Source organism: Giraffa tippelskirchi, chromosome 11 (assembly GCF_054371585.1).
Source record: "Giraffa tippelskirchi isolate mGirTip1 chromosome 11, T2T-mGirTip1v1.2.pri, whole genome shotgun sequence".
Lineage (NCBI taxonomy): Eukaryota > Metazoa > Chordata > Mammalia > Artiodactyla > Giraffidae > Giraffa > Giraffa tippelskirchi.
Window position 1 is genome coordinate 63,480,898 of NC_137285.1, and position 16,067 is coordinate 63,496,964.

Genomic DNA, 16,067 nt, shown 5'->3' on the forward strand with positions numbered 1-16,067 from the left:
GAAGTCTCCTGTATCCCTGATGCTGATCTTCAGCCTTTAGTTATGTGCGAAGTTCTCATTAGTGTCTGGTTACTCTGCTCTTAGCTCCCTGAATCATGTTGCTTTTTCCTTCTTTGAAAAAGTCGTTTCTAATTCTAAAAAGGGCTCTCTTTTTTTCTTTCTGAAATGTTATAGAAGTATGTGTGAGCTAAATAAACTTTTAAGCAAGTATCCACCTAGAGGTTCCTCACAATGACTCAAAAATATTTGACACACAGTGATGTAAAAGAAAGATACTACTTCCATATGTTAATTTTTAGAATCTAGAATAATAAGGCATTAAATGAATGCATTACATTTAAAAGCAAGGAGCTGTTTATGGATTTCATGCAACTCACTTGTTAAGCTGGGAACCATGTGTGAAGGAAGTGACCTTGCTTCATCTTTAGCCAGAACTGGGTCTGTGTGGTTTATTGGGGTCTGAAGTCAGAAAGCCCTGGGTTAGTACAAGTGTATCTTTGGGTAACTCAGTCTGACCCCAGATATCTTCTTGTCACAAAGATAGGGGTAGTAATGAATCTATCAGAGGGTCCTGTGTAGAGATCATTGTGCGGTGGAGTCAGTAAAGCACTAGGCCCATGCCCCCAGGGTACTTACTGTTCAGGCCCAGGAGGTGAGAGGACCACGCTCGTGAGAAAGGAAAACCATGGGTGTTCACACAGGCCGACAGGCGCCTGTGGGAGGTGTTAGCCATTATTATTTTCCAAGAAGTGAGTCATCTCCTTATATATTATGGTTTGTAAACGAACATTTTTGTGTGATGGGTACTAGCAGGGATCTCGGGTATATTTTCTGTGGCTTGCAGAAAGCTATACCAAAGAAATCAGTCCATTAAGTGCATAATAGGCTTTAGTCCTTGGGAAACCCATAGGGTGGGTTCTTCTCTCTTACAAACTCCTGGGAGCACGCAGTGGAGGAGACAGTAGGCAGCCTAATGAAAAACAGACAAGTTCAGGAAGAGGGAACTAGAGATGCCACAGAAACCAAGCACAAAATGGACTTTTTGCTTTACGTCTCTATTTCCTGCATAAGTATAACGTTAATTGTCATGAGAACCAGACGAATTTAACATGGAAGTGATCTGTAGATTTAATTTCAATAATTTAAACAGCAACAGAAGCAGCTTCATAGTTAATTGATAGATCTAAAATAATGTTTTGAAAAGAATCTTTATTTTTCTCATTACAAATGTTAAACTAGAAATCTTGGAAAAGAAACTACAGTATATAAAAGAAATTAAAGAGTCAGCTCTTATATCTTCTCCTTGAGCTAACTGCTGGTAACTGGATAGGTTAGTGCTCTCCATAATTTTTTCAATGTGTATATACATATTACTTCATAAAACTGAGATTAGATTTTACATGCTTAAACTGTATAAAGAAAATAGCATCTCTTTTTTTTTCCTGATATTGTTTGGTAATCACCTAACATTTTTAAGCTCTGAAGTTCAGTCAGAATTCCATGCAGACATCTATTAGTTTACTTGCTCAGAGTTCTAAAGGGTCATCATGCAGCTCTCCATAAAAAATAACTGTCAAATACCCCAGAAGTTGAATACATCAGAGGTCAAATACAACAGAGATCATTTAAGGACTCTTCTACAGAAGAAAAACTAAGTTTTAGTTGGTGTTAATCCAACTGTGAGGTGTTTTGTCAATACCCAGTTCAAGAATCTTATTTTATCTCTTTAACCTTGCACAGGCTGCTGCTGCTAAGTCGCTTCAGTCGTGTCCGACTCTGTGCGACCCCATAGACGGCAGCCCACCAAGCTCCTCTGTCCCTGGGATTCTCCAGGCAAGAACACTGGAGTGGGTTGCCAGTTCCTTCTCCAATGCAGGAAAGTGAAAAGTGAAAGTGAAGTTGCTCAGTTGTGTCCGACTCTTGGCGACCGCATGGACTGCAGCCCACCAGGCTCCTCCGTCCATGGGATTTTCCAGGCAAGAGTACTGGAGTGCGGTGCCATCGCCTTCTCCAACCTTGCACATGGCTGATATGTAATATATATGGATTTGTGGAAATGTCTGCTGAGTAAGGAAATAAACTGGAGTTAAATCTTCTAATAATCTGGATGATGAGCCAGTTGTAATACTGAAGCATTGAGTAGTTTCAAGAAGGAAAATTACCAACAGGTAGAAATCTTAATGTGAGGGACTTCCTTGGTGTTCCTGTGGTTTAGAATCCACCTTCCAATGCAAGGGACGTAGGTTTGATTCCTGGTGGGGGAACTAAGATCCCATATACCTCGGAGCAACTAAGCTTCTGCCCTGCAACTAGAGAAAGCCTAGTAGTCAAACAGGAGAAGGCAAGAATGAACATCGACATTCTAGGAGTCAGCGAACTAAAATGGACTGGAATGGGTGAATTTAACTCAGATGACCATTATGTCTACTACTGTGGGCAGGAATCCCTTAGAAGAAATGGAATAGCCTTCATGGGCAACAAAAGAGTCCGAAATGCAGTACTTGGATGCAATCTCAAAAATGACAGAATGATCTCTGTTCGTTTCCAAGGCAAACCATTCAATATCACGATAATCCAAGCCTATGCCCCAACCAGTAACTCTGAAAAGCTGAAGGTGAACTGTTCTATGAAGACTTACAAGAGCTTTTAGAACTAACACCGAAAAAAGATGTCATTTTCATTATAGGGGACTGGAATGCAAAAGTAGGTAGTCAAGAAACACCTGGAGTAACAGGCAAATTTGGCCTTGGCGTACAGAATGAATCAGGGCAAACGCTAATAAGAGTTCTGCCAAGAGAACACACTGGTCATAGCAAACACCCTCTTCCAACAACGCAAGAGAAGACTCTACACATGGACAGCACCAGATGGTCGACACTGAAATCAGATTGATTGTATTCTTTGCAGCCAAAGATGGAGAAGTTCTATACAGTCAGCAGAAACAAGACCAGGAGCTGACTGTGGCTCAGATCATGAACTCCTTATTGCCAAATTCAGACTGAAATTGAAGAAAGTAGGGAAAACCACTAGACCATTCAGGTATGACCTAAATCAAATCCCTTATGATTATACAGTGGAAGTGAGAAATAGATTTAAGGGACTAGATCTGACAGACAGAGTGCCTGATGAACTATGAACAGAGGTTTGTGACATTGTACAGGAGACAGGGATCAAGACCATCCCCATGGAAAAGAAATGCAAAAAAGCAAAATGGCTGTTTGAAGAGGCCTTACAAATAGCTGTGAAAAGAAGAGAAGCGAAAAGCAAAGGAGAAAAGGAAAGATATACCCATTTGAATGCAGAGTTCCAGAGAATAGCAAGGAGAGATAAGAAAGCCTTCCTCAGCGATCAGTGCAAAGAAATAGAGGAAAACAATAGGATGGGAAAGACTAGAGATCTCTTCAAGAAAATGAGAGATACCAAGGGAACATTCCATGCAAAGATGGGCTCGATAAAGGACAGAAATGGTATGGACCTAACAGAAGCAGAAGATATTAAGAAGAGGTGGCAAGAATACACAGAAGAACTGTACAAAAAAGATCTTCACGACCCAGATAATCATGATGATGTGATCACTCACCTAGAGCCAGACATCCTGGAATGTGAAGTCAAGTGGGCCTTAGGAAGCATCACTATGAACAAAGCTAGTGGAGGTGATGGAATTCCAGTTGAGCTACTTCAAATCCTCAAAGGTGATGCTGTGAAAGTGCTGCACTCAATATGCCAGCAATTTTGGAAAACTCAGCAGCGTCCACAGGACTGGAAAAGGTCAGTTTTCATTCCAATCCCAAAGAAAGGCCATGCCAAAGAATGCTCAAACTACTGCACAATTGCACTCATCTCACACGCTAGTGAAGTAATGCTCAAAATTCTCCAAGCCAGGCTTCAGCAATATGTGAACCATGAACTTCCAGATGTTCAAGCTGGTTTTAGAAAAGGCAGAGGAACCAAAGATCAAATTGCCAACATCCGCTGGATCATGGAAAAAGCAAGAGAGTTCCAGAAAAACATCTATTTCTGCTTTATTGACTATGCCAAAGCCTTTGACTGTGTGGATCACAATAAACTGTGGAGAATTCTGAAAGAGATGGGAATACCAGTCCACCTGACCTGCCTCTTGAAAAACCTGTATGCAGGTCAGGAAGCAACAGTTAGAACTGGACATGGAACAACAGACTGGTTCCGCGTAGGGAAAGGAGTACGTCAAGGCTGTATATTGTCACTCTGCTTACTTAACTTATATGCAGAGTACATCATGAGAAATGCTGCACTGGAAGAAGCACAAGCTGGAATCAAGATTGCTGGGAGAAATATCAATAACCTCAGATATGCAGATGACACCACCCTTATGGCAGAAAGTGAAGACAAACTAAAAAGCCTCTTGATGAAAGTGAGAGAGGAAAGTGAAAAAGTTGGCTTAAAGCTCAACGTTCAGAAAACTAAGATCATGGCATCTGGTCCCATCACTTTATGGCAAATAGATGGGGAAACAGTGGAAACAGTGTCAGGCTTTATTTGTTTGGGCTCCAAAATCACTGCAGATGGTGACTGCAGCCATGAAATTAAAAGACGATTACTCCTTGGAAGGCAAGTTGTGACCAACCTAGACAGCATATTAAAAAACAGAGGATGAGATGGTTGGATGGCATCACCCACTTGATGGACATGGGTTTGGGTAAACTCTGGGAGTTGGTGATGGACAGGGAGGCCTGGCGTGCTGCGGTTCATGGGGTGGCAAAGAGTTGGACACGACTGAGTGACTGAACTGAACTGATGCATTGCAATGAAGACCTAGCACAGCCAAAAAACATCTTAATGTGATATCTCATCATTATAACTATGGTGGAATTTTGTATAAAGCACATTGCCAAAATTTTTAAAAATTTTATTAAGTATAATTGATTTATAGTGTTGAGTTAATTTCTGCTACATGGCAAAGTGATTCAGTTATATGTACATTCTTTTTCATATTCTTTTCCATTATGATTTATCACAGAATATTTAATATAGTTCCCTGTGCTATACTGTAGGACCTTGTTGTTTATCCTTTCTACATATAATAGTCTGCATCTGCTAATCCACACTCCCAATCCAACAGTCACCTGGCCCCCATCCCCACTGGCAACTCCAAGTCTGTTCTCCATGTCTGTGAGTCTGTTTCTGTTCCACAGATCAGTTCATTTGTGTCATATTGTAGATTCCACATATAAGTGATATCGTAGGATATTTGTCTTTCTGATTTACTTCACTCAGTAGGATAATCTAGGTCACCTATGTTGCTGCAACGCGTTGCCAGTATTTTGGCAATAGTTGTGTTTCCTTTTTCCTCATTCAAATGTAATAACCTCAAGTGTTGCAGATGTCTGGTGTGATGTAGTGTGGTAACTGTTTATAAATGACCAGTAATTTTAAATGAATTAATTTGAGGGAGTTCAACATGGTAATACCATTCTTAGGTTAATTTGTTCTGACTTGTCTTCTCAATTCTGTTAATGTTTTCTTTCTTGTTAGATTGATTCATTTGTTCAGCAGATATTTATTGGTACCTCCTATGTGTCAGGTGCTGCCCAAGTGCTGCAAAGATAGTAGGGAACAAAACATAAAATCCTCTGTCTTCATGGAGAGGAAGACAAAGAGTAGACAAATGAATCTGTGATGTGATTTCAGCTGTTGGAAAGTGCTGGGAAGGAAACAAAAGCCGTATGGCCATGGAAAGAGTGTGTGTGTGTTTAAGTGTAAACAGAGTGGCCCAGAAGAAGAGAGGGATGCGCTCTCTCAGTCAGCCCTTGGATGGGCAGAGTGCGTGCAGCAGCCCCAGGGAACCCCGCGCGGCTCTGGCCCATTGTGTGGACCTGGTGCTAGAGGTTTTGAGAGCGATCGCTAATAGAAGGGCTCTCCTGCCTGGAGAATCCCGTGAACAGAGGAGCCTGTTGGGCTGCTGTCTATAGGGTCGCACAGAGTCGGACACGACTGCAGCGACTTAGCGGCAGCAGCAGCAGCAGCCGTGGCACCAAAGCCGCCACAGGGGTAACAAGAAGAGAACAGAGAAGACCGTGTCCTTAAACCGTAGATTTAATGACTCTACTTCTTTGAAGATGTTGAACTGATAACAGGGCGTTTGTTATAACTCAATAAAATTGTACGTGAGAAGTATTTTGCAAACCTCTGAAACACATCCCAGGTGAGATCACGGTAAGCCAAACTCGAGATGGGATGTCCACGGTGGGTGATACCAAATGTGTCCCAAGTGAGGATTAGAAAATGGTTGTAATCGAAAAGATGCAAGGCCTCTGTGTTTATTCCATTGCGCAGCTTCTGTTTAAATTCTTTCCAGACAGACCCAGTGCCAGTTTTTATTCAGTTCTCTAAATTCTTGGGATCTCTAAAAATTAAAAGAGTGTTAGCAAATATTTCAACACGCAGCGCATTGCTTCTGGGGTCAGCGTGCCATGCTATTCCAGCCCTAGTGAATAGTTAATGCCTTGGACAATCCCTATTACCACGGGCTGCCAGGCCACCAGATAACGAAGCCAGTCCAGGATCTGTCCGTATAAAAAGTGTGTGCGCTCCCAGCTGAGTCTCAGTTAAGGAGGTTGCTCTACATCTAGCCACGTAGCAGAAATAGTCATTGTTATTTATACTACATCTCATTTCTAAAAGTAAAACAGTCTACATAGAATCCCCCAATATAACCCCAAACAAGGATAAAAGGTAAGGGTCACCTACTAAAAGAAAGAGGAAGCAGGGAATGATGAACATGGAAAACCAAGGATAATGAAAACCCCCGGAAGTGAGCAAAAACAGCTCTGGGCTATTCTGCCATCAGTTCATCAGAGGTAACTCACTCCGTATTAAAAAGGAAGACATTAGTTTACTGATAATACATATCCTCTCCTGGCCCCTTCGCTAGGTTGTACTGAGGGAACTTCATACATAGTATCTCTATTAGCCATGTTATACGCAGAAAGGCAGACTTTTCATACGTATCTTACACTGAATCTCAATAAGGAGTGCATGTATTTCTTTAGCTGCCTCAGAAGAATGATGCTTGTTGGGATGTTCCATTCAGAAACCCAGTTCTGTATTTCATAGGAAAAAAAAAGTACATGTAATATTCAAAAGTTTATTCTCCCAGGACCATTTCATTCTCTCAAAGAAACCAACTGTCTTGTATTATTTAAATGATCATTAAGGTGACATTTATGATCATATTATCACCCATTTTATAACAAAGACGTATAGACTGAGGTTTCACAAGTAAGTTATTAACCAAGAGCTGCTCTGGACTCAGCCTAGTGAGGAGAGAGAGGTGCATGACAGGCCTTCAGCCGCGGCTGAGAGGAAAGCCAGCTGGGCAGGGAGCTGCCGTGGGGGCGTTTCTGCAGAGAGCCATTGGTAAAACTGCACAACTAGGGTTGGTGAAGAGTCCAGGGGGCAGGGGTGGGGGGATCTCCTTCGCGACTGTGAAATTCAGGTGACCTGAAGTCAGAAGGAATATGGTAAGTCCCCTACATATGAGTGAGTTCCGTTCAGAGAGTGCTTTCATAAGTCCAGCAAAGTTATCTAGGTACCAAACTAACATCATCGTCTATATACTGTACTTTTCACACAAATAACACATAAAAATCAAGCAAACAAAAAAATTACACATTTCTAATCTTATAGTACCATACCATGAAAAGTACAGTAGTACAGTACAGTAGCTGAACAGACACATGAATTAACTTCTGTGATTGGACATGCAAATGCATGTCCAACTTTCCCATCTCTGAAAGTTCACGACTTGAAGGTCCATATGTCGGGGACTGACTGTAGGAAGTCTGTCACTGAGGAGCTAAGAGGGAGTACTTGGCAGGTTGCAGCCATCCCCTCAGTGCTCTTCTGCTTAAGGGGGATGAGTTTCAGTTCTGTTTACTCCCCTGGAAGAGACACTATGGTCTTGGGCTGGTGGAGTTGAGGGCCAAGGCTCTGTAGTCAGCGCTGGATGGGGACATTCCCTTCCCGTGACCTTAATGAGATGTGAGTTTATCTGGTTGGGGGTCCCTGCTGTCTATAAAAATCCTGTTGTTGCCATTCACTGACCAAATCTGTAGTAGGTCATCACGCCTTTCAATATTATTATTACTTAGGTTAGCCTAAGAAAAGATGAGATATAGCAAGTAATTAAAGAAGCCAAAATTCAGGGGGAAAAACCCTACTCATTTCTTGAAATAATACAATTTGGTACAACTTAAAAATACTTTTCTATATTCTAGTTCACAGTCGGAACTTTTAAATTTTCTATTTTTCTCTCCATCCACTCATCTTATCCACCCATTATTTATCATCTGTCTGTCTGCCTACCTATCATCTATCTATCTGCCGACATACTTATCTTATCCTTCCATATATTCATATTATCCATATTTGCAATGTCCCATCACATTTTCCACTAAAGCCCTTATAGTGGAATAAGTGGAATACAAAGAGTAGAATGTATCTTTTTTGGCATTTAACTTCTTAACTAGAAATAGTAACGCAGACATGGGCGAGAAAAGGGACAAGTCACTTTGAAATAGGTAGTTAGGGAAAGCAGTGTTTTCTGCTGTACCTGTAGTGACGATAAGGAAAGTTTAAAGAATGTATCACCAGAGAATAATATTTCATAACTTCATAAAAAGGATACGGGTTATTGATCATCCTCTTCAAATCGACCTTCTCTTTGCAGTAAGGGCACGTCTGCTTTTTACCAACAATACACCAACCTCGGATGCAGAATTCATGAAAGCTTAGGGATCTTGTTAGGGAAGCTTCTGGATATTGAAGGGCAAGGTCTACTTCATGACGATGTGATGGAAGTGATCCCACCTGGTGGGTGGACTGGTGGAGGCAGGAATGGCTGTCGGTCATGACTTGATTGTGTCCGTTGCTTCCCTAGAGACCCTGGAGTACAATGGAGCCACCAAGGGCAGTGAGCTTGAAGTCAAAGCTTATGACCCTGAGGAGTTTACTGATCTTCTTAGCCTTACGTGTTCTGACCTCAGATTCTGTGATTAAATTAGACAAAGAATGTGGACGTGCTTTTTCACAGGATGTCTTATGTAAACATATCCTCACTTTTTGTGCATTTCTCTGCGTTTATCACAGCATCTCCCCATTTGGATTTTTGGGCACCTACCCATTACCATCTATGTAATGAGATTAGACAAGTTCAAATCATTTGTGGTCAAATATTTGTACAAATATTTCTATTAGCTTCATAAGTTTTTTCTCAAGCTTTTATTCCTGATAAGGGGCCAGTTATTTTGAAATAGACTATGTAGAATCTAGGCATTTACAGATTCATTTGTATACAATCCCTTGTACAGAAGGATCGATGCTTTGTCCCCAGAGTTGACAATGAACCATATGTTTTCCCTCAGCACCAGGGACTGAGTCTTACAGAGCACGAGTCACTCTGTGTCATGACTTTTTGTGTATTTACATCTCTCTCCTGGGCAATGTGCTACCTGTGGGACAGTGACTCATTCATCTCTGTGCTCAGCACCTTAAGCAGTGCCTAAGTGCCTATGTGGGGGCTTCCCAGGTGGCGCTAATGGCAAAAAATCCACCTGCCAATTCAGGAGATGCAAGAGACTCAAGTTGGATTCCTGGGACAGGAGGATCCCTTGGAGGAGCAAATGGCAACCCACTCCAGTATTCTTGCCTGGAGAACTCCATGGACAGAGGAGCCTGGTGGGCTATACTCCATGGGGCCTAAGACAGTTGGACATGACTAAGCGACTAAGCACACACACACACATACACACACATGCCTATTTATTGAATGCATATTTGAATGAATCATTCAAAACCAATTATTATTGCAAACTTATTTTCCTCAGGTTCCACAGCTTATAGATTGAATAAGATCATTAACTGGGGCTTCCCTGGTGGCTCTGTGGTGAAGAATCCCCCTGCCAATGCAGGAGATGCAGGTTCAATCCCTGGGTGGGGGAAGATCCCCTGGAGAAGGAAATGGCAACCCACTCCAGTATTCTTGCCTGAGAAATCCCATGGACAGAGGAGCCTGGTGGGCTATAGTCCATGGGGTCAAAAAAAGAGTCAAATATGACTTAGCGACTGAACAACAAACACAATGATTAACTATGAGATTCATCGTGTTGATTAATTTCTATAGTCATTGATCCCTCTGTGGTTTTCCCTGATCTGCTACAGCACCAAGGTAGAAGTTCCCTCACTAACGGAGGGCATGGAGACAATCAAGGCCACATAGATGATTCCTCAGTATTAGATCTGTGTGCAACTAAGAGTTCCCATTCTTTTATGTTCTTGGAACTGAGGTCACTTTTGCATCTTTGGGTTAACATAAAGTATATTATAACAAAGATACTGAGTCAAAACCTGTACAGTTCTTCATTCAAAAGAGCTGGAGTATAGCCCCATACCTTCCAGATAGGTGTGGCGTTCAGGCGTCATTGAGCAAGCATTGAGATGTTCATCTCCTCTTTAATATCCTCTTTTATCCTCAAAATCTCATCTGAAAAGCCTTCCCACCAGCAGAATTTCTGCAGAGCAAGACTCAGATTCCCACCCCTTATTAATATGATTCATGTTTGCCCACTCCTTGCTAATATGACTCATGCTAAAATGGGCCATTAATAATACTCCCTGCAAAGCAAATTTAAAGGTGACTACATTTTTGATTACATATGCACACATGTACAACAATCCCTAAGGGCTTTTAAAGGTGGAGAGAGAAAATATTTCCACTTGCAAATGGCAGAAGGGGCTCTGTTCCAACATTTGAAAACTAAATCATATTTAAAACTAGGACCAGACTTGGAAAATTCCTACTAAGAATGATAGGTTTTTGGGAAATGTATCACACTGAAAAACCACATAGAATTCCACATGGGATATCTTTGTGTTTCTTACCTTAAAATGTTAAGACTTAAATGTTGGAGTAAAGGCTCCTATTACATTTCAGATGCATTTGGTCCAGTTTTTTACTCTCAGGATTGAATAAATGGAATCGGTCCAGATTAAACAGAATCAAATCATGAGCGCTGCACGTCTATGGTATTACTGACTGAGTTAGGTGGGCTTCAGAGGCAAGAGGCAGATGGTTTGATCACCTTATAATGTCAGAGCTTTGAGCTGACTGAGTGCACAGCAATATTATAAAATTGATGTTGTACTATAAAATAAAGATAAATGATACCTTCTTTTCCCCGTATTAAGAGAAGAATTAAAATACTGATTGCTGGTCAGTGCAAACACAACTGTGGTATCCAGAGTTACGTGCTCAGGCAGTGAAGCCTGATTGGCCCAGGGCTCTTGATGCCAGCATCTTTCAGCACATGGAGCCCTTCCTCACTGTTGCTGGAGTCCCAGAGGATGCTGGTTTCCAGCGCCAGGCTGATCTGGTCCCTAAAGATCCCTCCACCGGTGGATAGTGATTTGGGGCACAGCCTGTAGGCCAGGGAATCAAATGGTCCAAGAATCATGTGCTGCTGTTTTGGTCCCTTTCTGTATAATTTAAGGTACCCTCTTTTCAAGACCAAAGCTGATACTCGGCTTTCCCCATCACCACTGCTGACACAAGCAGGTTCCTGAGAATTATTTCCAGGGAAAACACACCACCATTAATACTGCAGATGTACAGCCCGCATGATTTGATTCGGTTTAATCTGGACAGATTCCATTTATTCAGTCCTGAGAGTGAAAAAACTGGACATTGTCTTTCTTGTTCTTGTGAGATTCAGACAAGGGCTCCACCGGGCAAGTGCTGAGTCCTGCCCCGCAGCTGAAACTGCCCTCTGATCTTCACTCCCCTTCCTCTCTCCCCGGGTCCTCACTGGCTACCTGCGTGCTGAAGGCTTCACCGGCTCTCCCAGCCAGCCTCTGCTCAGATGCTGCAGGCCTCCTGTCCATGTGGCCTGAAGACTCCTTTTAAAAAAAGAAATTACTGGGGGAGGAGGAGGGGAAGAGGTTTACCACCTGCTAATTAAGAGCAGTTCATTATTCATCAGGGATTTGGAGAGAGTCTCCATCAGAAAATGGACAGGAGCATAAAGGCTTGGGCTTTGGGGAAGGGAGCTAAGCAAGGCAGAAAGAAGTGGGGAGAAGGAGGAGACACAGGAGGAGGAAGGCGATGGTCAGTCTTCCCTGATTCTCCATCTCCCATGCCCAGCGCAGATGATCTGAGAATCGCCTCCCAGCACTGGCTTGAGGGAGGCCAAACGGCCCCCATGAGAAGGATACATGTGCTTGCAGGAAAGCTGGTAGGTGTTTTCAATGAGGCCTTCTTCATCGAGTTCCACAATGATCTTCTGCCCACACACAGCGCAGATGTCATCCGACAGACTCCTGGTGGGCATCCCACTGACGCTGTAGAACTATTGGGGGACAGGCACAGAGCACACGTTATTCTCCCAACACGGGGAAGCCGCTCCCAGCTTGAAGACTCAGAGGCTTTACTGTTTCTCTGCTGGTTTAGAACTTGAAACGTTTCTTCCCGTAGGAACAATGCTACTGTGGGGTAAAGGTTTCCCAGGCAAAACCCCACTGAGCCCTGAAGCACATCGCTAATTATAACCATCTAACTTCTCCACTGAGGAATCCTTTAAGAGGAACAATTTTATCGAGGGTTGTAGTTCAGAATGACACGGGAAGCTTTTTAAATTCACCCAGAACCTAACCCTTCCCCTTGTTCTCCTGGGACTCTGATTCCCAGATCTCAAGTAATCCCAGACATCTATGTATCTTTTAATTAATTTTGATATAATTAAAATTTTAATCAATTTTAATAAAATCCCATCTGACTATAGGGAGTACAAAGATTAATCCCATTAGAAAGCAGTGCATTTAGAATTCTAACCTGGGACACTGCATCTCCCCAGGGGTGTGGATGAGGAGCTATTCTCAACATTGGCAGCACATTAGAATGTCTAAGAAGCTTTTTTAAAAATAAAATATTTATTTTATAATTGTTTTAGATGTAAAAGATATGAAGATAGAATAGAGTTCCCATACCAAGTTTCCCCTGTGATTAACATTTTACATTCAGGGTGGTACATTTGTTACAATTAATGAACCAACACTGATGCAGTATTATGAAATAAAGCCTATACTTTGTTCAGATTGCTTGGTTTCTCTCAAATATCCTTGTTTTGTTCTGGAATCCCATCCAGGATACCATTAATTGTCTTATCTCTTTAGGCTTCTCTTTTGTATTTTTTATTTTTTTTAGGCTTCTCTTGGCTTTGGCAGTTTCTCAGTCTTTGTTTTTTTCCCTATGATTGACAGTTTGGGGCGGGGGCGGTGTTTATAGAATGTCCTTCACTTGGATTTTAGCTAATGTTTTTTTCTCTTGATAAATGCTGGGCTTATGGGTTTTAGGGAAGAAGATAACAGAGGTGAAATGCCATTCTTACCACCTCATGGCACGGGTCCATGATGTGAACATGATTCATCATTGCTGATGTTGACCTGATTACTCAGCTTGAGGTGGTGGTTGTCAAGTTTCCCCAGTCTAAAACTGCCTTTTACTTCTTTCTACGCTGTGCCCTTGGGAAGGAAATCCCCATCACCACGAGCAGTTCACACTTAGGGAGTGGGGAGTTAGGAGCTATGGTCCACATCTGCATCAGTCAGGGTTCTCCAGAGAGATGGCACAGAGGACACGCCCATTTGTGGGTCGGGGGAGAGCGGGTGGAGGAGAGGGAGGAAGGGGAAAGGGAGGGAGACTCATTTTAAAGACCCGAGGCTGGCAAGTCTGGAACCTGGAGGGCAGGCTAGCAGGCCGAACTCTGGAGAGAGTTTTCAGACTTGAGGCAGAACCCCTTCTTCTCCGAAAAACTTCAGTTTTTGCCTTTAACGTCTTTGACTGATTAGCGAAGACCCATCTATATTTTGAAGGAGATTTGCTTTGCCTTAAAGTTAATTACAGCTACAAAATACATTCAAAGCAACATGTAGACTCATCTTTGGTCAAACAACTGGATACGAGAGCCTAATCAAGTTGACATATAAAAGTTAACCATGCAACCTTCTTAAAGGTGGAATATCTCCATAAATTATGTGGAATTTGTCTGAATAGGAAATTTGTCTATTCTCATTTATTTATGTATCTATCTATTCAATCATTCACTTATTTCACTGTGGACTCATGGATATTTATTCTATACTTTGAGTTATGCTAAGTCGCTTCAGTCATGTCCGACTCTTAGTGACCCCATGGACTGCAGCCCACCAGGCTCTGCCATCCTTGGGATTCTCCAGGCAAGAACACTGGAGTGGGTTGCCATTTCCTTCTCCAATGCAGGAAAGTGAAAAGTGAAAGGGAAGTCGCTCAGTTGTGTCCAACTCTTTGCGACCCCATGGACTGCAGCCTACCAGGCTCCTGCATCCATGGGATTTTCCAGGCAAGAGTACTGGAGTGGGTTGCCATTGCCTTCTCTGACTTTGAGTGATAACCCAATACTATTTACTCCTAATACTACTGCTACTATTGTGTTGCTCAAATTGTTTCAGCCTTGGCTTCTGTGTCTCTTTGACATACCCTCATCATTATGGATTTTTTCTTGTGTGGGCTTTTTTTGAGAACTTCCTTACTTTCTGGCACTACAAAATACTCTAGGTTCATATTGTATGTTCCCTAGCAAGAATGAGCCGTTTTTCCAAGGAACACTGTTTCCTTTTATTGTAGGCTGGTATTAGAAAACAAGATCAGAGTAATTTGTATGCTCATTGCTACTGAGCCGTCATTGCTTCTAGGGCTTCTTAGTTGACAAAGCAAGGAAATATGTCTGTATATTCTAACCCATGTGTATACACATATCTATAAAATATTTCTATATGTATCATCTACATTAAGATACATATAATCTATGTTAAGCTAAACACAGGTTCAGACTGATGTCTTTGACTCTGATCCGTTACTACATAGATCACTCTAGCCTTCTCTCCTTGGTTGTTTGTAGCCTTCTGAGAGTAAGAAACATAGCTTCCATGATCAGTCCTGCATTTACTTGGAGTCCAGTTCCAGAATACATGCATAGTGGTATCAGGGTATCCCCACAGCCCTGAGGGAAACTTACCTAATGGACTAGAGTGCAGTGCTTACATATAGTTCCTTTCGCTTTTAATCTTAGATCTCCACTCATTTCAAAGAGACTTAGGTCAGCACTTCCTCCCCCCCCCACCCCTTCAGAGAGGTTATTTCACGCATTTGTAATACAGTTGAATTCTTTTGTCACAGTCCACATTCTATCCTGGCATTCCCTGACATCCTAAATGACTTTTTTTTTTTAGATTTGCACACATTAAGGTTTAACCTTTCTGCTATAAAGTACTGTTGATTTTGACAAATGCACGGTGTCATGTATTCACCATTAGAGTATCATAAAGAATAATTTCAGCACTCTAACAAATTCCCTGTGCTTCACACATTCAACCCTGCTCCCTCCCTAACCCTCTTGGCAACCACCGGTCTCTTTAGCATCTCCATAGTTGTACCTTTTCCAAGTTGTCATAGAAGTGGAATCATATAGTACAGACTGGCTTCTTTCACTTAGCACTATATATTTACGATTCATCCAACTTTTTGCATGGCTTAATAGCTTATTCCTTTTCCTAGGGAGCTTTTAAAACAAAGCAGATGCATTGGCTCCACTCCCAGAGTCTGACTTAATTAGCGTGGGGCTCAGGCACGGGTGTGAGAAGGGAGATTGTGTCTCCTTTGCTTCCTCTTTCCCTCTGTCACAAGCACATGAACAAGTGCATGCACACACATAAACACACACACACCACCAGCTGAAGTCACTGGTGGTTGTGCCAATGGCTTGAGACAGTACTTGGTGGCTGGAATGAGGATGGCAGGAGACGACAAGATGTCATAGACTGGTGAGATGGAGTCAGGTGAGGAATCTCTGCAGAGCTGGGGCTTAAAGACTTGGTTGTTTTGCCAGGTTTTTTCTTTTCTTCCTGGTCCACTGGAGAACACAGAACATTCAAGTCTTCCTCTCCTGTCCATAGGCAGGCACAAGAGGCTTGGGGGAGTTTTAAAAGGGGCATGGCTCTGG

The 16,067-nt window shown here is 42.3% G+C and overlaps 1 protein-coding gene across 1 annotated transcript in view; it reads right to left on the bottom strand.

Annotated features, from left to right (window-relative positions):
- Nucleotides 1–5,495: 5,495 nt before the first annotated feature.
- Nucleotides 5,496–16,067, bottom strand: part of RNF175 (ring finger protein 175) — a 58,663-nt gene continuing 48,091 nt past the window's right edge. The window contains exons 7-9 of the mRNA XM_081544954.1: nucleotides 12,247–12,380; nucleotides 8,666–8,767; nucleotides 5,496–6,573 (exon numbers count right to left, since the gene is read on the bottom strand). Of these exons, the coding sequence (XP_081401080.1) occupies nucleotides 6,453–6,573; nucleotides 8,666–8,767; nucleotides 12,247–12,380 (357 nt within the window). The 3' untranslated portion in view covers nucleotides 5,496–6,452. The remainder of the gene's footprint in view (nucleotides 6,574–8,665; nucleotides 8,768–12,246; nucleotides 12,381–16,067) is intronic.